The 27,696-nt window shown below is 42.0% G+C and overlaps 1 protein-coding gene across 4 annotated transcripts in view; it reads left to right on the top strand.

The window, feature by feature from the left end:
• CACNA2D3 (calcium voltage-gated channel auxiliary subunit alpha2delta 3) overlaps window positions 1-27,696 on the top strand; it is a 1,137,695-nt gene that overhangs the window by 487,897 nt on the left and 622,102 nt on the right. For 3 of the 4 annotated variants that reach the window (XM_068253668.1, XM_068253669.1, XM_068253671.1), the window contains 3 exons: window positions 16,094-16,165; window positions 16,256-16,317; window positions 24,468-24,535. In XM_068253668.1, the coding sequence (XP_068109769.1) occupies window positions 16,094-16,165; window positions 16,256-16,317; window positions 24,468-24,535 (202 nt within the window). The remainder of the gene's footprint in view (window positions 1-16,093; window positions 16,166-16,255; window positions 16,318-24,467; window positions 24,536-27,696) is intronic. The other variant, XM_068253670.1, reaches the window with a different exon arrangement.

Raw genomic sequence — 27,696 nt, forward strand, 5'->3', positions numbered from 1 at the left:
AATCTGACGTCCAACTTCAACACCACCATGCGTTGCGTTAGGGGCACTTTATGCGACCTTAACGTCCCCTAAACTGCAACGTCTTGGTGTGAATGGGGCCTAAATCAAGAGGCCGTAATTTATTCTGCAGTGTATGTTGTTCAGAACTTTGTGTCAATGGACAAGCAACACAATTAAAACAAGTAGAACTTACCATACCACAGTTATGCAAAGCAGACACACATTTGTTGGTAATCAGGATGAAGGTTTGCCTGTTGTTAACCCATTAGCAGCTTCAGTAGAGTTATCTTGTTTGAGATAAGTGCACTGCTTTTGACCTCAGTTGGCAGAACTTATTGTGCTTTAAATTCTTGGAATGCTTTGATCTCTCTCTGCTAACAGAAAATATACACTGAGCAAAAATGAGCTGAACTCAAAGATCTGAAACATTTTCTACATACGCAAAAGACCCATTACTCTCAAATATAGACCACAAATCTGTCTAAATCTGTGTTAGTGACAAGTGAGTACTTCTTCTTTGCTGAGATAATCCATTCCACCTCATGGGCTTGGCATATCAAGGTGCTGATTAGACAGCATAAATATTGCACAGGTGTGCCTTAGACTGGCCACGATAAAAGGCCACCCTAAAATGTGCAGTTTGATCACACAGCACAATGCCACAGATCTTGCAACATTTGAGGGAGAACGCAAATGACATGCAGACTGCAGGAATGTCTACCTGAGCTGTTTCCAATCAAATAAATGTTCATTTCTCTACCATGTTCACCTCCATGATCGTCTGAGATCAGCCACCCAGACCACTGCAGCAACAATCGGTTTGCATAACCAAAGTTTTTTTGCACAAACTGTCAGAAACCATTTCAGGGAAGTTCATCTGCATGTTCGTTGTCCTCATCAGGGTCTGGACCTCACTGCAGTTCATCATCATAATCGATGATGAGTGGGCAAATTCTCACATAGGATGACATCTGGCATGTTGGAGAGGCATTCTGTTTACCAATGAGTCCCGATTTTCACTGTTCAAGGCAGATAGCAGACAGAGTGTGTGGCGTTGTGGGGTTGAACGGTTTGCTGACATCAGCATTGTCGACCGAGTAGCCCATGGTGGCAGAGAGATTATGGTATGGGCAGGTATATGTTATGACTTTCAATAGATTGCAGCGAAGTAGCTGCTCTGCTACGCATGAAACCCTGACCCAGAATCAGGTAATCTACGAATGATTTAGCACCGGGTTCCCAACGAGCTTGGCTTAAGGTTTGCTGACATCAGCATTGTTGACCGAGTGGCCCATGGTGGCAGAGAGGTTATGGTATGGGCAGGTATATGTTATGGACATCAAACACATGTGCATTTTATTAATGGTATTTTGAATGCATAGAGCTACTGTGATGAGATCCCAAAGGCCCATTGTTGTGCCATTCATCCACGACCATAAGCTCATGTTGCAGCATGATAATGCACAGCCCTATATGGTAAAAAAAACTGTTATTTTTGCTCAGTGTAGAAATTGAAAGTCCTCTGTTATAATCTCACACTACCCCCTAGTGACAAGTGGATATAAATACACATTACAGCAGAACTAATTATAAGCATAGTAATGTAACTACCGGTTGTAAGAATTTATAAAAAAGTGTATTAAAAGGATCCTGTGGCCCTTTTTCTGATTGCAGCAAAATATTCGTCTAACAAGACGAATAATTAGTAAGGAGCTGGAGAGAGACAGCACAGCTTTTTCAACACAAGACGAGGTAAAACAAATATTTGTACTTATTAAAGGAACATGTCAATTCATTTAAATTGCAATCAGAAAAAGGGCCAAAGTCCCCTTTTAAAATAAATTGGAATGGAGCACTTGCAAGCCTATAAATAAATAGTTAAACCACACCTCCATGTTCAATAAGAAAATAGAAACCCCTGTTCTATATATATATATATTTCTATACATGATTTCAAGTATTTTATCAAGATGCATTACACTGACATACCTGTAATTACTGTGATGTTTTCCTTTGCCTGTCCTCTGGAGCTCTGTATATATTTCAGTGCAAAAGCTGCCTTGCATATCTCTCAGTTAGTGCTAAATGGGTAGTGATTACTACAAATGCCATATACTGTACACCTACCCTGCACCTCCACAAATGTGTAGGTAAGAGCATAATGTAAACTTTTTGCCTCACATCTACAGCACAGCTCCAGCTTATCCCTTCTGTTATGCAAACGGCATTTGCATATAAGAATTCGAGAAAGAAATGTGCATGTAGATTTTTTTTTTACACTCCCTCCAACAAGTTGTAATTAGTTCAGCTTTCCCAGGCCTAAAAACAGCCCTGTGCACCACCAAGGGATGGTTAGGCTTAGGCACCACCAAGGGGGTGGTTAGGGTTAGACACCACCGGGGGGTGGTTAGGCACCACCGGGGGGGTGGTTAGGGTTAGGCACCACCGGGGGGATGGTTAGGGTTAGGCCTCACCAGGGGGGTGGTTCGGGTTAGGCACCACCAAGGGGGTGGTTCGGGTTAGGCACCACCAAGGGGGTGGTTAGGATTAGGCACCACCAAGGGGGTGGTTAGGGTTAGGCACCACCAGGGGGGTGGTTACGGTTAGGCACCACCGGGGGGTGGTTAGGGTTAGACACCACCAGGGGGGTCTAGGGGTTAGTGATAGGTACAGGGAGGGTTCTGTGTGAGAGTAGGCTTAGGTATGGTTCCAGTACAATATCTGTGACATATACAATTTATTAAACCATGCTTATTAACACCAAGGGGGGTCTAGGGGTTAGGGATAGGGGTTCTGTGTGAGAGTACAGTTAGGTATAATTGCAGTAGAATACCTGTAATAGCTACAATTTTATTACTATGCTTATTACAAGTGTAAATATCGCTTTTTTCGTATAGACGTTATTTTGCCATTTCTTTAGCATTAATTCAACATATTGCCAGATCCTGCAACTTCCACCTCCGCAACATCTCCAAGATCCGCTCCTACCTGTCCCCTGACACCACTAAACTCCTTATCCACGCCCTTGTCATCTCCCGCCTAGACTACTGCAATTCTCTTTTGTCTGGCCTCCCCTCTAACCGTATTGCCCCACTTCAATTGGTAATGAATGCGGCAGCCAGACTGATACATTCTTCTCACCGCAGCGCCTCTACAACTCCGCTCTGTAAAGCACTACACTGGCTCCCCATCAGCTTTAGGATCAATTTCAAAATCCTGTGCTTGGCCTACAAATCAGTGCACAAGACCTGCCCGACCTACATCTCTGATCTGGTCCACAGCCACATACCAGCCCGCCCCCTCCGATCCTCCAATGACCTGCGCCTAGTCGCACCACGCATAACTCACGTCACATGCACGATTGCAGGACTTCACCAGGGCTGCCCATACTCTCTGGAACTCGCTCCCACCAGCCGTCAGACTCGCCCCCACCTTTAATACCTTCAAACAAGCTCTCAAGACTCACCTCTTCACGCTCGCATACCCCCTACACCAGCACCATAATATGTTCTGTAAGACACCCTCTCAAAAGATGCACCTATTGTTTCCACCCCACCCTTTAGATTGTAAGCCTCTGGCAGGGCCCTCCTCCCTAATGTATCCAGCTTGATTATGCAATCTTACTCACAACCACCCCTCTTGTAGACTTGAACAGTCTCTATTTTGACCTATGACACTGTATTGTTATCAAATCATTTGCATGATCTTGTTTTGTTGTGAGTTTCCATATGTTCTACCTGTATGTTAACCCATTTATCTATTGTGCAGCGCTGCGTAATATGTTGGCGCTTTATAAATACAATAAATAATAATAATAATACTATTTAGCACTAGATTTTTGTTTATAACATAGAAACAAAAATACTGTTTTACATAAAAACTTAAAGTGGATCCGAGATGAACTTTTACTCATTTCATAATTGTGTTCCTTTCCTATAGTTTATAGGGTATTCCTCAAGCCAAATACTTTTTTGTTTTTGTTTTAATACTCTAATTCCCTATAAACTAAATAAGCCCCATCCACAGTTTTCAGAGAGCCTTGGCAGTAGCAAGGGCTCATGGGAGCTCAGTCTGGGCAGGAGGAGGGGGAGGTATTACTATCCAGAGATTTCAGAGGCAGAAGGTGAAAGGAGTGGTCAGTTTTCAGACCCACTTGACCATCAGGGATGACCTAGAAATAATGCTCTGTGATTTCTTAGCTAGTACTAGCATTGAATCTGACCAACCACAATGAAAGACACGGAGACAGTTTGTGGCTGATAACCAGATTTACTTGTATTAGGCCCTGGACATTACAGTGGTGTGAAAAACTATTTGCCCCTTCCTGATTCCTTATTCTTTTGCATGTTTGTCTCACTTAAATGTTTCTGCTCATCAAAAACCGTTAACTATTAGTCAAAGATAACATAATTGGACACAAAATGCCGTTTTAAATTATGGTTTTTATTATTTAGTGAGAAAAAAACTCCAAACCTACATGGCCCTGTGTGAAAAAGAAATTGCCCCCTGAACCTAATAACTGGTTGGGCCACTTTTAGCAGCAATAACTGCAATCAAGCGTTTGCGATAATTTGCAACGAGTCTTTTACAGCGCTCTGGAGGAATTTTGGCCCACTCATCTTTGCAGAATTGTTGTAATTCAGCTTTATTTGAGAGTTTTCTAGCATGAACCGCCTTTTTAAGGTCTCATCTCAATAGAATTCAGGTCAGGATTTTGACTAGGCCACTCCAAAGTCTTCATTTTGTTTTTCTTCAGCCATTTAGAGGTGGATTTGCTGGTGTGTTTTTGGGTCATTGTCCTGCTGCAGCACCAAAGATCGCTTCAGCTTGAGTTGACGAACAGATGGCCGGACATTCTCCTTCAGGATTTTTTGGTAGACAGTAGAATTCACGGTTCCATCTATCACAGCAAGCCTTCCAGGTCCTAAAGCAGCAAAACAACCCCAGACCATCACACTACCACCACCATATTTTACTGTTGTTATGATGTTCTTTTGCTGAAATGCTGTGTTACTTCTACGCCAGATGTAATGGGACACGCACCTTCCAAAAAGTTAAACTTTTGTCTCGTCGGTCCACAAGGTATTTTCCCAAAAGTCTTGGCAATCATTGAGATTTTTTTTTAGCAAACTTGAGACGACCCTTAATGTTGTTTTTGCTTAAAAGTGGTTTGCGCCTTGGATATCTGCCATGGAGGCCGTTTTTGCCCAGTCTCTTTCTTATGGTGGAGTCGTGAACACTGACCTTAATTGAGGCAAGTGAGGCCTGCAGTTCTTTAGATGTTGTTCTGTAGTCTTTTGTGGCCTCTCGGATGAGTTTTCTCTGCGCTCTTGGGGTAATTTTGGTCGGCTGGCCACTCCTGGGAAGGTTCATCACAGTTCCATGTCTTTGCCATTTGTGGATAATGGCTCTCACTGTGGTTAGCTGGAGTCCCAAAGCTTTAGAAATGGCTTTATAACCTTTACCAGACTGATAGATGTCTTTTGTTCTCATTTGTTCCTGAATTTCTTTGGATCTTGGCATGATGTCTTGCTTTTGAGGTGCTTTTGGTCTACTTCTCTGTGTCAGATAGCTCCTATTTAAGTGATTTCTTGATTGAAACAGGTGTGGCAGTAATCAGGCCTGGGGGTGACTACAGAAATTGAACTCAGGTGTGATAAACCACAGTTAAGTTATTTTTTAACAAGGGGGGTAATCACTTTTTCACACAGGGCCATGCAGATTTGGAGTTTTTTTTCTCACTAAAGAATAAAAACCATCATTTAAAACTGCATTTTGTGTTCAATTATGTTATCTTTGACTAATAGTTAATGGTTTTTGATTAGCAGAAACATTTAAGTGTGACAAACATGCAAAAGAATAAGAAATCAGGAAGGGGGCAAATAGTTTTTCACACCACTGTATATTTATACACAGATTTGTATAGGGTGCGCAGACTCAATAGATAAAGAAACTTTGACACAGTTACATGATAGGAAATTCCTGACATAAACATATGACATATCTCTGCAGGTGTCATTGACAGTTAGGGTGGTATATTCAAAGTTACTCTCGGTTTCATTCGGCCGATGCGGTTAACATTTTCCTGTATACTCAGAGAGATGAGCAGAGATAGAACAGGAAAGCAGAAGTAAGAATGCAGTGATGCATGACATGTACAGTCTTTACTCTGTAGCTAGACACAGAGAGAAGAATAGAAGCCTAGTGCATTATACATGGATCCTAAGATGGCTACACAGGAGACAAAATGGCTGACAATGTATATACTTATGCTTAGAATTCCTTACAATTCCCTCCTTTGACCATGCATTAAAGTTATTTTAATGTCTGGTCAGAGTTAGCAAAAGGCTACAAGGCATAATATGAGCAGGGTCCCCTTTCAGATTTACAGCTACAGACATACACAGAACATTTATAGTGTCCTTTTCTCCATAGTGGGCCCAAGGCACTAAAGCTATGGTTGTCCCCGAGACACACTCTACACAATTGAAGGAAATTGTGGACTAAAATTCATTTCCTTTGTCCAATTTATTATATTTTCTAACCAAGGATGAACTAAATATTCTTTTCCAGATACCCTTATAACAAAATCTACACATGACTCAAAATTCATAGGCGTAGGGACAGGAATTAACTTAACAATGACCTGGCCCATTGGACCCAATTCAGTTTTATAATATACTTTCTTGGCCATTTATTAAGATTGCCGTATTAATAGAAAAATATATATTATCCAAGTCTAGGGATCCTTTCTAAACCCAATCTATTATTTGTAATTCCTCAAATGTATTATTACAAAAAAACAACCAGACAAGGAACACAAATATATATGACAAATTTCACACCACAAAACACATAATAGAAATCACAGACCCATTTAAAGTTACATAATCAATGTAGATGTCTACGTGTAAACAACAAAATACAGTGGAGCCAAAATCACTCTATATAATGATTTTGAACTTGAAGTTCCACACAAATGAAAAACAAAAACCAACAAATTATCTTATAACTCTATGTAATAGATGTAAGATAAGCAGACAAGCAGACAAAACATATATTTAGAAATCACAAAGTATTTGAACCCACATAATCAATATGTACTATGGCGCCTATCAAAACCCTTATTACTTCTATTCCCTATATTCCTTACCAAAAGTAATTATTTCTATATCTTTATAGAAATTATTTCTCCCCTAAATAAATTATTACTGAGTTGATCAGACCCAGAAACATACTTTGTCAATTTCTCCAAAAACTTGACAACCGATTCCAACTAAATCGTTCAAACTTTTACCTAAAAAGTCAGAAAATTTAAAATTTAGACTTATCAAAAGTCAAACCTATTCCCTGTCCCCCCCCCCTTTTTTTTTCAAATTAAGGTCTATATATTGAAAACTATACTATCAAAGATTTAGACCCCAAGTCTAATATCATCCAAAGCGGGTCACTTGGCCTGACACCCACGACAATCCACGTAACCAATAAAAAGTCCTCAAAACAGAGACATAAATATTACTTACGTGAACTGAAGAAGTGAAGTGTCCAAAGCGATCCTGGATGATAGCCCCCAACAGAAGGGAGGAGGAGGGGGGATTAGCTTATTTTCAGTCTGAGTGCTGATGGTGCAGATAAGCCTGCCTCTGTGTAATGTTTAAAAACAATATGGCTGCTGTCATTGTATCACAGGAAGAAATAATCATATTCTAGTAAAGCAGTATGCAGACAGATTTGCTGTTTAAGTCATCTAAACTGTACATAAGATATATAGACAAGTTACTTTTTATATGTGGTGAAATACAATAGAACTACAAACGTGCATGATACGTGGAAAAAAAGAAGATTGTCCATTTTTTTTCTTACTGCTGCAAAAGATGTGCTAACACGTGATTAGATGCACAAAAAAAAGATCTGATTCCCAAGTGACCCATTGACTTGGATAATGACTGTGGCAGTGTGTGACTTTAACAAGTGTGCTTCATGGCTTACCTCTGTTTACATCACCATGCTGTGTTGGCAATCTGCAGTTGAGTGGACCTAGCCTTAAAGAGGAACTCCAGTGAAAATAATGTAGTAAAAAAGTGCTTCATTTTTACAATAATTATGTATAAATGATTTAGTCAGTGTTTGCCCATTGTAAAATATTTTAAATCCCTGATTTATAGTCTGACATTTATCACATGGTGACATTTTTACTGCTGGCAAGTGATGTAGCTGCTGCTTGCTGTTTTGGCAGTTGGAAACAGCTGTAAACAGCTATATCCCACAATGCAACAGGGTTCACAGACAGGAAACTGCCAAGAGTACGTACTCAGAATTTCTTTGTGGGAGGGGTTTCACCACAATATCAGCCATACAGTGGCCCCTGATGGTCTGTTTGTGAAAAGGAATAAATTTCTCATGTAAAAGGGGGTATCAGCTAGTGATTGGGATAAAGTTAAATTCTTGGTCGGAGTTTCTCTTTAAGCTAGCCATATACTGATAGATTGCCACACACGATGTGGCAAAACCATCTGTCCCTCTCTGATCATAATCTATTCAGGGAGGAATCAATTCTTACCATAAAGCATGGAATTTATTAAAATCCATAGTTCAATGCAGTGTAATGCTATGAGCCTTAGATCTACTGCCCCTCCTGCTCCACCCTGATCAACCTGGATCTCCCATCTGTCAATCATTCGAAAGTTAATCAATCAGACATTTTTGGGGAAACGTGCAAACCAATCAGGAGAATCAGTACATACACAGACTCCTTAACCACTTCAGGACCAGGCTAAACCCCACTAAAGACCAGGCTATTTTTAGTTAAATTGCCCACTGCGGCTTTAAGGCCAAGCTGCAGGGCTGCACAACATAGCACACTAGTGATTCCCCCCTCCCCCATTTTCTCCCCACCAACAGAGCGGTCTGTTGATGGCGTCTGATCCCAGACCAATCCTCCCCCCCCCACTTCAGCCTATGACAGCCGATCACTCCCCAGCCTGTGACACGGCTGTCCCCAGTACAGCGCTGCTGCTGATTGCAGCACTGCACATGTTGATTAGACAGCGGTTTCGCCGTCTAACAGTCTCCCAAGCAGCGATTGCCGCTAGGAGACTGAAGGCGGGGCGGAGCTCCGCCCCCCAAGCAGGAGATGCGTGCGCAGCCTGCGCACGATCTCCTGCAAACTGCAGCCCCAGGACTTTACGCCGATTGGCGTTAGGCGGTCCTGGGGCTGCCACCGCTGCCACGCCCATTGGCATGAAGCGGTCCTGGGGAGGTTAAGTGAAGCATTCCTAGGTTTCCACAGGTTGGCATGTCCTTCTGATGAACACATGGGGCATGATTCACTAACTGGCACTAGGCTGATAACGTCACACTGATCGTGCACTATATGGGCGCCCAAAGCCCATATAGTGCACGATCAGTGCAATGTTATTGGCGCACAAGCTGTTTGCACGTACATTAGTGCGTGATCAGCTGTTTAGTGCCCACAAACCCTCTGTTCACTCCAGCGCTAGTACTTAGCGCCAGTTAGTGAATCGAGGCCATGGTGTGACAGAAAGTTTCTAGAGATCACAGCACCTCCAAAACAGATGAGAAATCTAAGAGAATAGAACCATTATGCAGTGTAAGGCCTGATGAATTATCACTCACAGATCAACTCCAATGCCACAATCTCCACCACCATCTTCACCTTATGTAGTGCATCCCTGCTTGAATGGGAGATGAGAGACAACACCTACCTGACTACGGTTACACCCAAGCCTTTAAGGGTGCAAAGTATTGTAGCTGAACGTGGCGTGAGCAATAAACCACCAGAACCAAACAGGTAACAGAAATGAGTCCAGAAACAGTCCAGGGATATACACAGAAGATCAGATAATCGAGGTACACAAGGGTTAGGTGAAATCAGGTCAGTAACAGGCAAAAGGTCAGTCCAGGCAGCAATCAAGGATAATCTGGGAGACAGGCAGAGGTCAAAGCAGGCAGCAGGCAGGAATGGTCAAAAGGCAAGCCAAGGGTCAATTCCAGAAGAAACACAGCAATTTCCAACAAAGTACCCACCAGCTAGCAAGCTAACGCAATCACGGGCAATGAAAGACTGACACATAGGACTTGATTCACAAAAGCGTGCTAACAGTTAGCACGCTGGTGAAAAGCCCCTTATCACACCTAAACTCTCAGTTTAGGCGTGATAAGTTTAAGCGTGATAACTATAGCACCATCTGGGTTAGCACCGCAGTGAACAGCTGATCAAAAGTTTTGCGCTAGCAAAGTCTGGTGCGCGCAAAACGTCGCATATAGTTTAATGGTGCTGCTTTGCGTGCGGGACTTTGCACGCAATCTAAACTTATCACGCCTAAACTTATCACGCCAAAACTTATCACGCCTAAATTTATCACGCCTAAACTGAGTTTAGGCATGATAAGGGGCTTTTCACTAGCGTGGTGCAATGGTTATCACGCCTAAAGTCTTTTAGGCGTGATAACTGGGTTATCACCGCTTTGTTAATCGAGCCCATAGTGTTGAACCAAAATTTTCGTAATTTCGCATTTCCCTAATTACGGATGTGAATTTTGCCGCTACGACATGAATTCATAATTTCCTAATTGCCATGCAAACCGTAATTCGGAATTCCGTAAGCAAAATGTATTTTTACATTTAGGTAATGACTAAACTCAGGAAAGTCACTCAGTAATTGCAATTACTGATTTCAATTACTGACAATGCAAAGGTCCCTGCACATGCTGTCGCTTTAAATGTATGAGGAGGCACTACCTGCAGTCACTTCTAAGACAGGTGCTCTTTGTCATGTTGAGACACTTGGTTTTGGGCCTTGCAATATCTGATAATGCAAAGGTTCCTGCACGTGCTGTCGCTTTAAATATATCGTGAGGCTCTACCTGCAGCCACTTTTAAGACAGGTGCTCTTTGTCAAGGTACACTTTCATGCATGCTGAGACACTTGGTTTTGGGCCTTGCAATATCTGATAATGCAAAGGTCCGTGCAAGTGTTGTTGCTTTAAATGTATCAGGAGGCTCTGGACTGGAACACAATTTCGAGAACGGACAAATTTCTGTGTTGAACATGAAATTCTGATGTGTTTGTATTACGTAAACAGTCTTAATTACAAAAAAGAATTGTACTTACAAAATTCTCTATAAACGTGAAATGTCGCATCATTTTGCGACATTCACAAAATTATTATTACGGCTGTATTCGTAATTTCATGAAATTTCATGTATTCGTAATTAGGTCATTACGCTCATCACTACTGACACATCCAGATTTAAATAGGAGTTACTCACCAAGCAGTGGCCAGCCACTCTCTCATGCACCAATCACAGCACAGCATTCCCTGCCTGAGCATCAGCTGATCTAAAGCTGTCAGCTGACGCTATATACATCAACACCTGAGAGCATAGCATGGGCGCGTGATCATGTGCGTCTGTCCCCTAGCAACATAGAACGGATACTTTACCAGCTGCGTTCGTTCCTTCAACCTAACAGGATGTGTTGCGCCCACCCCCATTACTATGGACACAGGGGAAGCGGTGCGCACACAAGAGCTGCGATGACCAGGAAGAGCCAGGTCGCGAAAATCTGCCGGCGTGGACAGACGCATCACTGAATCCCGGAGGTTAGGTAATTACATGCAGTGAAATTGTTATTTAAAGGAAAACTGAAGTAGAGGCTTCCATGTTTATTTCCTTTTAAGCAATACCAATTTCCTGGCTATCTTGCTAAACCTCTGCCTCTAATACTTTTAGCCATAGACCCTGAACAAGCATGCAACAGATCAGGTGTTTCTGACATCAGGGCAGTTTCTAGGCTAAATTTCACCCAGGGCGAGGGTGTAAAAATTGCCCCCCCCCCCATGGAGCCAGGCATAGGTGCCCGCAGTATAGGTTAGCTACGTAGGTTCCTCCAGTATAGGGTAGCCCATATAGTTGCCCCCAGTATGGGTAAGATAGGTAGTTGCCCTCAGTATAGGTTAGATAGGTAGGTTCCTACAGTATAGGTTAGATAGGTAGGTTTCCCCAGTATGGGTTAGATAGGTAGGTTCCCCCAGTATGGGTAGATAGGTAGGTTCCCCCAGTATGGGTTAGATAGGTAGGTTCCCCCAGTATGGGTTAGATAGGTAGGTTCCTGCAGTTTAGGTTAGATAGGTAGGTTCCCGCAGTATAGGTTAGTTAGGTAGGTTCCTGCATTATAGGTTAGTTAGGTAGGTGTCTGCAGTATAGGTTAGTTAGGTAGGTTCCCCCAGTATAGGTTAGTTAGGTAGGTTCCCCCAGTATAGGTTAGTTAGGTAGGTTCCCGCAGTATGGGTTAGATAGGCAGGATTCCGCAATATAGGTTAGTTAGGTAAGTTCCCGCAGTTTAGGTCAGTTAGGTAGGTTCCCCCAGTATAGGTTAGTTAGGTAGGTTCCCCCAGTATAGGTTAGTTAGGTAGGTTCCCGCAGTATGGGTTAGATAGGCAGGAATCCGCAATATAGGTTAGTTAGGTAAGTTCCCGCAGTTTAGGTCAGTTAGGTAGGTTCCCGCAGTTTAGGTCAATTAGGTAGGTTCCCGCAGTTTAGGTCAGTTAGGTAGGTTCCAGTAGTTTAGGTCAGTTAGGTAGGTGCCCGCAGTTTAGGTCAGTTAGGTAGGTGCCCGCAGTTTAGGTCAGTTAGGTAGGTGCCCGCAGTTTAGGTCAGTTAGGTAGGTTCCCGCAGTTTAGATCAGTTAGGTAGGTTCCCGCAGTTTAGGTCAGTTAGGTAGGTGCCCGCAGTTTAGGTCAGTTAGGTAGGTGCCTGCAGTTTAGGTCAGTTAGGTAGGTGCCCGCAGTTTAGGTCAGTTAGGTAGGTGCCCGTAGCTTAGGTCAGTTAGGTAGGTGCCCGCAGTTGTGTGGCAGGCTGGGGGAGCTGACATAATAGTTACAACTCACCTGCTTCCGCCGAACCCGCGCTGCTTCAATGTCCTTCCTTTCCCGGCATCTGTCTCAGTAACAGCGCTCCCTGTGATGACACGCGATACGTCATCACAGGGGGCGCTGTTACCAGGCGACGGACGCCGGGAGAGGAAAGACATTGAAGCTGCGGGGGAACGGCTGGAGAAGGTGAGTTGTAACTATTATGTCCGTTCCCCCGGCCCCGGCGCCCCCCTCCTGCCGCAAAATATAGCGCCCCGGGCGATGGCACGTGTCGCACGCCCATAGAAACGGGGCTGTCTGACATTATTGTCAGATCTGACAAGGTTAGCTGCATGTTTGCTTCTGGTGTTATTCAGACACTATTGCAGCCAAATAGATCAGCAGGACTGTCAGGCAACTGGTATTGTTTAAACAGAAATAAATATGGCAGCCTCCGCATTCTTCTCAATTCAGTTGTCCTTTAAGTCTGTTGTAGCTAGGGTAGTAGTATGTGCAGCGGTTATTTAATCTGGAGAACTCTTGAACAGAAATAATCACAACTTGAGTCTTTCCTGCAAACACTGCTTAATCTGAAAAATAATCTAAAGCATTTTCAACTAACCAAAAATAGTTTTCTGTTTCATCTGTCACTGCCCAAACCTTAGCTCTCTGCCTGTTACATGTATTCTGTATAATATCACTGCTTCGTAAACCAATTTGGGCTACAAAATTGCATCATATAATGTGTCCTTAACTGATGATTAAAAAAAACTTTTCATGCTGTTTTAATGACGGAACTGGCGTCTTTAATTAAGCACTGGCACATAAAATATTATGAAACTCAAAAATTATAGGTGTTAGGGAATGCACAGACTCATAATAGGGCAACAAAGAATGGCTAATAAATGGTCATTGATCTCATTTGTGAATGGGAGAAACCTTTATAGCGAAGGTTAATTCAGCTTAATGCAGACACAGCTTAAATGTTGCCACTTAGATTTTCAGCTGTAGGGTCCTGGGCCTTTTATAGATCCTCTGGAGCCATGCTGCCATGTTTGCTTGTTGAATAGACTATTGTGCACTAATTATATCTCTTGTTTGGATAGCAGCCAATTGCAACAGCAATTTTTTTTTATGTTTTTGCATTTTGAGAATGTTGTAGGACATACAGGATTTTTTTTTTGCAGTGATGTATTTACATAAGCGCACTTGCAGTTTGTTCTCAGGGAAAGTGGGTAAAGGTAGGCCAAAATCTAGCTCAGAATTCATTTCAACCTTGTGTATCAAGCTTTTGATTAACATACTGGCAAGACGTTCTCTGGTGCTGTACAAATATATTTCAAAGACAGACAGTAGAAATACTGAAATAATGCAAACCTATAGCACATCTAAAACAGTACACAGTAAGTAGTTACAGAGATAGCAAGATACAGTAGGAGGCAGGACCCAAAGCCCCATACACAAGCACAATTAAAGTCGGCTGAGGTGGAAGCTTACAATCATGCACCTATGAAACTCTTCGAGGCCACATAGAATGGCAAGGTGGCCTGCATTCAATCTGCAAGTCTTTAGCTTGACACTTGTGACATAGAAGGAAACAATGAGGCTTATATATTCTGAAAAGGTGAGTTTTTCACTTTGACTTTGAAGATGTGAAGGGTTGGCATACTATAAACAGATTTGAAAATGGCGTTCCGGAGCTTAGAATAAATATGAGAAATCCTGTATGGCAGGATACATAATATAATTATGTAACTTCTTGTCAACTAGCACTCCTAAGTCCCTCTCGAAATATGATGATCTGTATTCTTTTATTTTGTAGGGTGCTAGACCATTGGTATGACCAAGATGCATGACTTTATATGTTTCAACATCTTCCATTTACTTGTCCATATAGCCATCTAATCTAGATCCTTCTGCAATATGTCACTATCTTCATTTGTGTTGATAATTCTACACAACCTTGTATCATCTGAAAAAATGTCAACATTGCTTTCTACTTTATCTACTAAAAAATAAATTGAAGAGTACTGACCCCTGTGGGTACCTAATGCTAACAAACACCCATTTTGAATATGATCCATTGACCACAACTCTTTGCTTTCTGTCCGTTAACCATTTTCTATTCCATGCACATAAATTCTTCCCCAGTCCTTGCATTCTCACTTTCTGCAACAGACTGTTGTGGGGAACAGTATTGAAGTTGCATTGCCTTTTACGATGTTATTAGTAAGGCTTAGCTCACATTGCAATGCAACACAAAAACTGATAGTTGAACAATAGTTTTGACACATTTGAATAGTTTACATTTGGAACCTTATACATGTGCACCACGGCAGTGGCTGTTAACTCACCCTTGTTGCCTTCTTTGGCCGCTGCACTCCACATCACGTTCCAGCATTCCAATACTTCCACCTTCCCAGCCAGAAGGAGGAAGTATTGGAGAGCTGGAATGGGTCGTGGAGCGCATCGGCCAGAGGCAGTGACAAAGGTGGGTTAACACCAGCTGCCGTGGTGCACATGTATGAAGATTCAGGCTTGTTATCTGGACCCAATTCGGATGATGTACGTTTGGGACTTAAAGGGACTCCGAGCAGTGCAGAAACTATGGAAAGTTGCATACCATTTTGAAGCTTTCTTTCTCCTCTTTCCAACGATATATAAACACATGTGCAGTAACAAAATAACAGGGACACAGGGTCACTGCATAACTGCTGGATGCAGCGACACAGACTCATAATTATATAGGATTAGCAGTCAAAGATTAGCAAACAAATGACCAAAATGACACTTCAGACTGCTATATCCCCTGGTACAGGATACGTTATAGTTTTGACCCAAATTTTAAACTTGCCTAGCTATAGCGAAGTTCTGTAGCCACTGGCTTTGGTTATGTGCATCAGGGCACAATTTACACATTTCATGCTATATTACTTTGGCAGCTAAACACATACTGAATACTTTGAAATGATCATAATCTGTAGCTGAGGAAATTGGTTGTACAAGAAGTGTCTGCACTGTCTGGTGAGGATATTCTGGACCAGAAATCTAAAAGATGATGTATTTGACATCAGCTTCAAAAATAAATTATAAACTGATAAAAAAGGGCTCTTCCAGTTAGTGCTTATGCTGGTTTATCCTAATCACCCTTGTATTTATTTTACAATTCAGCATTTTTAGTTTTAGTCTCTATTTGTTTTTGTCTTTGATGTCTGAAGCTGAGAAATGCGATGGTGAACAGGAAAACTGGAAAATTCTCCATGGAGGTCAAGAAGACAGTGGACAAGGGGGTAAGAGGTTGCCAATGCCATAGTATATATATTTTTTTTTTAATCCCAATCAAGATTATACCTAAAGGTGGCTGTCTTTGTCTCCTGCAGAAACGAGTATTGGTAATGACAAATGATTACTACTACACTGATATCAAGGGGACACCTTTCAGGTATATTTCTACTGCATTTACTGATGTTTTCAGCTCTTTTGATTTTCAATTGCTTTACATGTTTAGGGTTATTTTTGTAAGGTAAACCTGTTACAAACAAGCGACACCCATGCTAACATAGAAATAAAAAACATATATAAGTAGATACATACTAGTTCTACTTACATTAACAGATGTATTGTGCTATCCATGTAATGATTCTTGCGAATTTATAAAGGAAAAGAAGAAAATCCTATTCTAGGCAGTGGCCATCTTGCTAAGCTAACACTGACATCATATCCTCGTTGACTCTTGTTTCCCCCCCTCCTTTCTCTTGCTCATTGTGTATTCATTAGCTTCCCTCCTCCCAGAGTCTTCAGACACCCCCACTGAGATGTATACTAGGAACCGCACTCTTTTTTTTTTTTTTTTCTTTCTCTTTTCAAACTAAAATTGCTGAGTCACCTCGGCTTTGCTTGTAAACACAAGTGAGCAGGGGATCATGTTTCAGATAGGCTATGTAGGGAAATAAATGGAAGAGGAGGAATATATTATAGATTAAAAAAAAACAGCATTCAACTGTTTGGCACTGACTACTAAAGGGCCAGTGCTCCTTAACTACTTGCCGACTGCTCCACGCCAATGGGCTGAAGCCAATGACAGCCGATCGCATCATTGGCTGGCTGGAGGGAGGGAGGGAAATGTAAAAAAAAAAATGTGTAAGTTTTATTTCAAAAATAAATTGCATAAATATTTATAAAAAAATAAATAAACAATGTGGGGGCGATCAGACCCCACCAACAGAGAGCTCTGTTGGTGGGGGAAAGGGCAAGGATCACTCGTGTGCTGTGTTGTGCGGCCCTGCGGCTTGGCCTTAAATGGGAACTGAAGAGAGAGGTATATGGAGGCTGCCATGTTTATTTCCTTTTAAGCAATACCAGTTGCCTGGCAGCCCTGCTGATCCTCTGCCTCTAATACTATTAGCCATAGCCCCTGATCAAGCATGCAGCAGATCAGGTGTTTCAGACTTTAAAGTCAGATCTGACAAGACTAGCTGCATGTTTGTTTCTGGTGTTATTCAGATACTACTGCAGAGAAATAGACCAGCAGGGCTGCCAGGCAACTGGTATTGATTAAAAGGAAATAAATATGGCAGCCTCCATATACCTCTTACTTCAGTTCCCCTTTAAAGCTGCAGTGGCCCAATTAACTAAAAAGGGCCTGGTCACTAGGGGTCCTCAAGTGGTTAAGTATGTGATAACTCCAAATCATAACAGCAGAAAAAGTTTTGCAAGTTTTGAATGCGGGATTAGCATCTTTATCACTTAATACACTCAGACCAGTTGCTGTTGAAATTAGATTTTTATGGTGACAATACCGCTTTAATGCAGTTAGTGGGAATACCACTATTATATCTCCTCTTTAATTAAGGTCGGTTACACATTACAACACGTGCAGGAGAATGGCTCCTGCACGCGTTGCGGTGTGTCGTCGGTAATCTGCGGTGTGACACTGAGTAGTGGCGGTAGTATCAATTAACCCGACAGGGAAACGCCGTTTCCCGATGATAAAATGCGCTTGGGATGCGTCGTACCGCAACGCATCGAAAACGCAGCGTCGGGTGTGAAAGGTAAAGTTAAAGTCTATGGACTTTCCTTTTACCTTGGTTAACGCAAAGTATAGACTTTGCGTTAAAACGCTGAAAAAGGGCTCTGGTGTGAAAGAGCCCTTAAGGACGATATCTCACTGGTTTTATTTATACACAGGACAATATACTTTTGTGTATACTATTATTTATCATACATACTATTTAGTTATCATATGTCAACATTTGAAAATGTACAAAGGTTTTTCATTGTCATTATTTGTTGACTAAGTAATACCCAGATAGCTCATGGTGACCCAGGCCACCGGGAATGTATAAATGGCTAAAAAATATAATTATGCCTTTTTAAAACAGAAGGTATTTGTGATAATTCAGATTTAAGTGGGCAACTGTGGTTCCCCATAATGCATCACTCCTGAATACGCAGATCATCTCTTTATGCCCCAGGAAGCAAGGCTGCACATCCAGAATAGCTGGTTTATGGTGAGCCTTTATAATGAATTGTATGTGTAGTACAGATAATTAACAGAACGTTAGAAGCAATGTATTTTTTCAGTTATATATATATTTTTTTATAACTGCAACATAATGCAAAAGGATATGCATCAATTTTTATAACTGCATATAATTGCATCATTCTCTTTACAAGCCACACTCTGTATTTTAAACTATGAAACAAAGCAGAGACAATGACCCTTTGAACTTCCCTGCAGTAAAACCTTACTTAAAGCTGTCTCTCACTGTTTGTTTGATGTATAATTGCTTCAGAAATCAGTGCTGTCTTGGACACAAGTTGGGTTGGAGAGTTCAGAGAAGATCTTTTGCATAGATAACAGCTGAAGTTTCTTAACTCTTCCTGTACTGGAAACAATATGAGACTAATCTTAGCTACTAATGTTCTATTTCTTAGCTGCATTACATATACAATTCATTATCTCATAAGTTTATTTTCACTTCAGATTCCCTTAAAAACAAGGTATTTTTGATAATTCAGCTAAAAAGTCAAAATTATATTTAGCATTATTTGACAATTGCTGCATTTTTCTTTTCTTGGTTACTTGTCAGTAGATTATTTGCAATGTTCAATGTGATCTGATCTGGCCAATCAGATCCAACATTGGCCAATAGCCAAACCTTTCCTTGTGACCGAAACTGTCCACAGGAACGCTTGCTGGTCCCACCTCTTTAAAAGCAATTGAGACAAACCACAGCATGTATGCAGTGCAAGGCCACCATTGTGTTTACAAAGCAGTGGAGCTGTATTTGTATTGCCATTGTAGTGCATCAGTTTTTGAAGCCACAGTGAGTTATTTAGGGAACCACAAAGTAACGCTCAAACATTGCTTAGCTGGCCATGTACACAAACTCACTGGGTGAGGGCTGACTAGCTAGAAATAATGATAGCAGTGCATGGCTTTATAACAGCACCCTCTACTGGCTATTTCGAATTCTGCAATGGCAAGAGTATTGTCAACTTCCAAGAAACTCCACCTAGTGGCTACCTGGAAACCTATAAAACACAGGGGGACATTTATCAAGAGTGTCTGAGACAAAATATTGGTTGTTTTTTAGAAATATGTGCAGACCTGCCTCAGACATCTTAAGAAATAACTAGATATTGCAGTGTCCTTCTAAAACTGTTGAAAAATAGGAGGAGTTAGGAAGGTCTCTCAGACAGGGCAGAGTGTGAGGGAAATAGCTGTTGCTGAGGTAACCAACACATCTGCTGTATTAATACCTGCAGGCTGTGAGGAATTCAGCACGGGGGAGGAGCCCTTCACAAATCATGATAGCCTGCACTGCTGCACAAGCTGTAGAACTGCTATTAAAGTGGAATATAAGCCTGAATTTCATCTTTGCTCTAAAACATTATTTACAGCATATTATATACAACATTTTTTTTTACTAGAACAGCATTCAAAGGGTTACACACTGAGCTTGAAAGTTCAGTGCAGTGAAATGCAGACGCATCCGAACTTTAGATAATGTTATCTTGTGTTTACTTAAATGTATCAAGTGAGGAATGTGACACATTTTCTGACTGCGGAGAAGCTGCTGGAGACAGAGAGACACTGAAAGCATGTCTGCCTGCAAAACAGCAATGAACAAAACCAGTTATTAATAAAATGCAAAGTCAGCTCACAAAGCAAAAAAATGTATTTTTGGAAACCTATAACTTCTAAATGAATAATAATACTTATGCACACATGCAAATATGATAAACGTATGGCATACAGGGTTGCTTGTAAACTACGCCAGCGCGAATCTACATGTCGTAGTACGCAACTACGCATCGTAGTTCGTAGACAAAGTTTAAGAACTACACGTACGCATTTCCGCGTAGTTGTGTCCCGCTATGCGAAGCTTCGCCCGCTACGCGTAGTTGACGTATGTATTGCGAAGTCAACTATGCGTGTGGTAACTGCATCTATATGGATCATTGCGCATGCGCAGAAATATTATTGCCCTTTTATACGCATACAATTCCACATTGGAAGGTGGAATGTACGCTTATATTAGTTTATATTTGCAAATAGGTTGAAGATTATTGCGAAAAATTTTCCGCATAAGGGCATAAGTGGTCGCATCAACTACGCTTCGCACTACGCGAAGCTTGCGTAATTTAACACGTAGTCTACGTAATGCAAACGTAGTGAAGTGTCTGATTACATAGCCATAGATTGCGAAGCGTATTTGCGTAAAATACGCGTAGTTCCAGCGTAGCGAAGTTGGCTGACTACGACCATCCCTGATGGCATATAAAAAGTTGGTAAACATGTTTTTATTGAATATGAGGTCAGGGTTTTAATCCCCTTTAAGCACTGCTTAATCTGTGACAGTTTAAAATGGATTTGCACTTTTCTTAACTGTATTGCAGCTCTAGAAATTCATGCTAAACTAACGCTACTATTACATAGGAATTAAGAAGTTTCTTATTATCATGCAGAACTGTCCCTCTGCTGGCTAGAACTGTATAAAGACTTACAAAAAAACACAAAGAAAAAAGAAACAGACTGGCACTGCGGTCATGGGACTAGCCTAGGGGTGGCAGTTAGATCAGGAGGGATCAGGGTATTTACCTCCTGTGTGCTCAGGATGCTGAAGCAGACATCAGATGTATATGTAGCAAGAGGATTGAACCATCCGGCACTACATGTCAAGGTTAACCCATTCAGGTTCCGTCGTTTTCACGTGAGAAATGTTCACCTCCCATTCATTAGCCTATAACTTTATCACTACTTATCACAATGCACTGATCTATATCTTGTTTTTTTCCGCCACCAATTAGGCTTTCTTTGGGGGGTACATTTTGCTAAGAGCCACTTTACTGTAAATGCATTTTAACAGGAAGAATAAGAAAAAACTGAAAAAATTCATTATTTCTCAGTTTTCAGCCATTATAGTTTTAAAATAATACATGCCTCCATAATTAAAACTCACGTATTGTATTTGCCCATATGTCCCGGTTATAACACTGTTAAAATTATGTCCCTATCACAATGTATGGCAACAATATTTTATTTGGAAATAAAGGTGCATTTTTTCCGTTTTGCATCTATCATTATTTACAAGTTTAAAGGGAACCAGAGATGAACGATTCACACAAAATAAACATATCAGTTGATAGCTTGTAAAGAATAAATGCTCTACCCGATAATTTTGCGGCTCTGGTGTGCCTTTTTGAGTGCTTTTTATGCATTATTGCTCCAGGAAATATCCAATATGGCCGCCGGCTCATATTCCTTCTGCTTCCAGGTTATAAGGTGTTCTGGATGTGCTGTCTAGGGCTCTAGGCTATATGAGACTATAGACAAGCAGGGCTGCTGTAGGCTTTCATCTGTGTTTTTCAACTTCATATTCTGGTATGCTTTGTGGCTGCCTGTAGGAAGTGTCTCTCATAGTAATGAAACTGCATACAGTAGATAATGATGACAGGCTGCACAGACAGAGCACACAGATCACACAGCCACACTTGTCTGTTAGACAGAGATTTTTCCTGCAGCATCAGCCCCTCCCATATCATCACAGCTCTCAGTATGTAAAGCATGAAATTTGAGCCAGGAGGGGGAAGGCTTGGGCTTGAAAACACTCCACAGAAGAGTGACTCAGCTATAATGATTCCAGGTCACACCTCGACTGAATAGTCGGTGGATTCTTATCACAGTTGATAACAGATAGATTAGACTGAGAAGAATAAAACTAAAAGCAGGGTAGGTGTCTACTGTCATGTTCCCACTGATAAATGTAATAAAATACATGAGGGTGCTTCATCTCTGGTTCTCTTTAAAATAAAATGTAATGGTTTTTTTTTTTATTGTAAACATTTTATGTGGGTAGTTTTGGGAGGGTGGGAGGTAAAGAATAGATTTATAATGTAAATGTGTGTTAATTTAAAAAAAAAAAAATTCACAGGTGTAGTATTACTTTTTGGCCACAAGATGGCGGCCATGAGTTTGTTTACATGACGTCACTCTAAGCGTAACATACGCTTACAGTGACGCATCGGGAAGGGAACGGCCAGAAAAGGCGCAGCTTCTGAGAGAAGCTGTCGCTTTTTCAGCGGGGGAGAGGAATCAATGATCGGGCACCGTAGCCCGATACATTGATTCCCTGGCTACCGAATCCGCGGCCGGGAGTGCACGCGCGCGATCGGCCGCGGGAGCGCGCGGGAGCCCGCATGGTTCCTGGACGTAGAAACTACGTCCAGGAACCAAAATAGGTTAAGCATATTTGTCATTTATTGTCTCCATTCATCTGATCATACAGACAGATCCATCAATTCTATACATGCAATGACATACCCTTCGTTGTTTAAAGACTTACGAGGCCAAATCCCCCCCAAAAAGTGAAGTACCTGCATCATGTCCCCGCAGTGCAATGCCCCCCCCCCCCCCCCAGGGCCGCTCCTGTCCCCACTGCCCGGGTCGGACTCTCCTGCCTCTTGTAATATGCCCGCCGGAGCTAGCCGCGGCTGCGCAGTCCGCATAGACACGAGTGCGGCTGCGCAGCTGTAGGATCCCCCCCCCCCCCGATTCACGCTACAGGCTGTCTCCTGTGCATGGATCGGGGGGAGGCCCTAGAGCTGTGCAGCCGCACTCGTGTCTATGCGGACTGCTCAGCCGCGGCCATATTGTAAGAGGCAGGAGAGCCTGACCCGGGCTGTGGCATGAGGAACGGCCTGGGGGGGGGGATTGTACTGCGGGGACCCGGCTTAACTGCACGGAGGGCGCGGATGGCGTCCTCCGTGCATTCAAACATGATGCAGGTACTTCACTTTTTGGGGGGATTTGGCCTCGTAAGTCCTTTAAGAAGAAGTCAGTAATGCTTTGATAATAAATATGGCCCACAGACTTTTCTGCAGGGCAACATTGTGCACAAACATGAAACTTCCACTCTAATGAGACTCTGCCCACTGACTGGTACTGCTGTGAACTTGTTGGTTATTTTTGGCATATTGATTCTGTATTCCCCTACTGTGGGTGAACTGTCACTCCTTCTCTGCCTCTCCATAGACCAATGCATACTAACCAGAGAGAAAGAAATGCATGTCTGTATGTGTAACAATCACATGGCAGGGTTTGAGATGAGTAATCAGTGAACTGTTATGTAACAGTTATGGGACTATGGATTCCCGTATGAGTTTAGTTCATCATCTAAGCCATAGTTCCCCAACCCTGTCCTCAAGACCCACCAGCAGTACATGTTTTGCAGGACAACGCACACAATCACAGGTGGAGTAATTATTGCTGCAACAGAACGGATTAACTACCTCTATGGATTTATATAAAACATGCAGTGTTGGTGGCCTTAACCTCCCTGGTGGTCTATTAAAAAAAAGGGGGCAGCACAGCACTTTAATTTTTTTTTTAAATCATGTAGCTAGCGTAGCTCTAGCTACATGGTAGCCACTGTGCAGCAGCATCCCCTCACCCCTTCCGATCGCCTCCGGTGATCAGAGCAAACAGGAAATCCCGTTCAGAACAGTAGTAGAAACTGGTAAAAATGGAAAAAATGGTAGAAAATGGCAAACCATCGTTTTATAGGGAACCCGAGATGCGAGTGATATGGAGGCTGCTATATTTATTTCATTGTAAACAATGCCAGTTGCCTGGCAGCTCTGTTGATCTTCTGGCATAAGTAGTGTCTGAGTCAAAAACCTGGAAAAAGCATATGGCTAATCCAGTAAAACCTGAGTCAGCTAAGTCAGAGAACCTGATCTGCTGCATGCTTGTTCAGGGTCTATGGCTAAAGGTATTAGAGACACAGAATCAGGAGGACTGCCAGGCAACTGGTATTGTTTAAAAGAAAATAAGTATCGCAGCCTCTAGATCCCTCTCACCGTGGGTTACCTTTAAGCAGGTAGACTGAACAACTGCCACTGACCAGGCCTGTGTGAGAAGATTACCTGCACACACCTCCAGCTATTCTGCCTGATGGTGCTAGATGAAGATCTTTATAATTGTTCATTCACTTTATCTTGTGTGACAGAAATACATACTTTGTTTTTCTGAAACATACTTTTATTGTTACTATTGTTGATTTTTTGTATTGTTTTTTTTTTCAGCTTAGGAGTTGTTCTTTCAAGAGGACATGGCAAATATTTCTTCAGGGGGAATGTGTCAGTAGAGGATGGTGAGATGCTGTTAAATTATGTTTTGCTTGGGGACCTCTGTGTTATTTTTATTTAATATTTGTATAGTGCTGACATTTTTTGCGGCGATGTACAGAGTATTCAGTACACTTAATTGTCAGTCAGAGGGGCTCACCTTCTAATCCCGCGTACGTTAAAAAGGGGCGCTGGGAAAAAAGGACGTGGGGTTTTAAACGATAAGCATGGATAACGTTTAAAAATGTATTGTACTGTATGTCGTTTAAAATTAATGTTTTATAAAGTTATAAATCATTAAATAATGTGCATTAAATCGGCAATTGTAAAAACGTTAATCTTCCGTTTAAATAGTGAAACGTATAATAACGTTAAAAAAAAAATTACTAAGTAACCCTCCCTGTACCTACCCCTAACCCCTAGACCCCCCTGTTGATGCCTAAACCTAAGACCCCCCCTGTTGGTGCCTAAGTAACCCTCCCTGTACCTACCCCTAGACCCCCCTGTTGGTGCCTAAACCTAAGACCCCCCTGTTGGTGCCTAAACCTAAGACCCCCCTGTTGGTGCCTAAACCTAAGACCCCCCTGTTGGTGCCTAAACCTAAGACCCCCCTGTTGTTGCCTAAACCTAAGACCCCCCTGTTGGTGCCTAAACCTAAGACCCCCCTGTTGGTGCCTAAACCTAAGACCCTCCTTAGTGCTCACTGTATTGTGTGTAGAATAATGTTTTAAAAACAGTAAGGGATAAAATATATTACAATTTACATTACGTACTGATCGCTTTGTTTCGTGAATAATAATGTTTTACAAACAGTAAGGGATAACATTTAAAATAATGTTTTATTGAAATAAGAAACGTAAATCATCACAAGCAGTTATAAAACATGAAAAATCTTCGGGCACCGTTGGAAAACGTTATTATTCTCGGGCGCCCTTTTTTCCTGTTCGGCGCCCAGTAAACGATAATTATTATAGGAGTGAATGGCGGCGCCCGATTTGTCCACTAGCCTCCTGCGCCCTTTTTTACTGTTACCTCTAATCCCTACCATAGTCAATTTGTCCATCATAGTATAAGACCAATTTAGGGGAAAGCCAATGAACTTATTTGTATGTTTTAGGGCCAGTGCACACCAAAAACCTCTAGCAGATCTGCAAAAGCTAGAGGTTTTTGAAGCAGATTTTCAGAGCGATTCTAGGCATGTTTAGAGAGATTTTCTAAAGATGCCTAACATTTTTTTGAGCGTTTTTGTAAAACAAAAATCTGTAACAAAAATGCTTGGAAAAACGCTCTGATCTAGCGTTTTTCTGAGCGGTTTTCCACTTTCCTATACTTTAACATTAAGGCAGAAACGCCTCAGAAATCTAAAAAATGCTGCAACCCCGAGTTTACGTTTGGGGAATAAACGAACCGCCCTGGTGTGCACCAGCCCACTGAAATACATTAGCCAAGCAGTTTTCAAACCTCTAGCGTTTTTAAAAACGCTCCCGAACCGCTCTGGTGTGCACCAGCCCTTAGTGATGTGGGAGAAAACCTGAGTGCTCGGAGGAAACCCATACAGGCACGAGGAGAACATACAAACTTCAAATTTATTTGAATCCGTGATCCCAGCAACACTAGTTCCGGGTCCCTGGTTCAATTTGCAGCCAGTGCACAATCTGCAGGGACCCGGAACTAGTGTTGCTCGGATCACGGATTCAAATAAATCCGGCCACGGCAGTCCCAAAATCCGGATAAGCTGTGATAGTGACCCGGATTTGAAACTGACTTACGATACGAATTCGACTCGATTTTAACTGTGATTACCATTAGAATCCGTGATCACGGGTCGTGATCCGGATTTACCTTTAATGTTAAAAGCAAAGCCCCCATACATGCTACAATCCCCCAAATTGCAAGGATTATAAAGGTGATCAGTGTCTACAATTTAAAATTTTTTTTCAAAAAGACCTTATAGTTTTTGAGAAAATCAAATTTTTAAATGAAAAAAGTATTTGTGATTAAAAAACGCCAAAACCCTCCGATTTTAGCGGTTAGTAGCCAAGCCCCCTTACATGGTAGAAACACCAAACTTGCCAGATATGTTAAGAAGAATTTGCCAGATATGCGGGGCTCTGCATTCTGGCTATCCCAGCCTGCATGGGGGAACAAGGGGTTAAATATGCTCGGTAGGGGGGACCCCATGTCATTTATTTAGTAACTTTTTAACACATGAAACGAAATGACGTTACTACAAACATTTCAGTTCACATTGATGTGCCGAAAGTAAAATATCGATAGTGTTTACTGATATTTTACTGTCTTGAAAACAACGGGCGCTCCATAAACAGCTGAGGCAAGAATGAGTTACCTAAACTCCCATCGCTCTGCAGCAGCTATTATTGCTCTCCTGCCTGTAGTGTCATCTCATAGAGCAGACTTTCGCAGGATGAGGATCAGTTCAGGCAAGGGCCTGCAGATGCGATGACAGAGGCAGGACTGTGTGCGGAGAGACCCCATAGTTCCGGTGCTGTTACCGCTCAACCGCCTGACTAATTGTAGGATTTCTGGTCAGGCGGGGGAGCGCTAACAGCACCGGAACTATGGGGTCTCTCCACAGTCCGGCCTCTGTAATCATCACGGCTACAGGCACTTGCCTGAGCTGATCCTCATCCTGCGAAAGTCTACTCTATGAGATGTCACTACTGGCAGGAGAGCGATATTAGCTGCTGCAGAGCAATGTGAGTTCAGGTAACTATAATTAATATAAAACGTTATTTAGCAATAGTTACATTCTGCACCAAATATTTTACTTTATTAAAGGTTGGATTGACCCTGTGCCATTTTTTAACATTACATAGTTACATAGTTACTTTGGTTGAAAAAAGACATACGTCCATCGAGTTCAACCAGTACAAAGTACAACTCCAGCCTGCTCCCTCACATATCCCTGTTGATCCAGAGGAAGGCGAAAAAACCCTTACGAGGTAAAAATTCCTTCCCGACTCCAGATGGCAATCAGATAAAATCCCTGGATTAACATCATTGGCATTACCTAGTAATTGTAGCCATGGATGTCATTCAACGCAAGGAAAGCATCTAAGCCCCCTTTAAATGCAGGTATAGAGTTTGCCATAACGACTTCCTGTGGCAATGCATTCCACATCTTAATCGCTCTTACTGTAAAGAACCCTTTCCTAAATAAATGGCT

Source organism: Hyperolius riggenbachi, chromosome 9, assembly GCF_040937935.1.
Source record: "Hyperolius riggenbachi isolate aHypRig1 chromosome 9, aHypRig1.pri, whole genome shotgun sequence".
NCBI lineage: Eukaryota > Metazoa > Chordata > Amphibia > Anura > Hyperoliidae > Hyperolius > Hyperolius riggenbachi.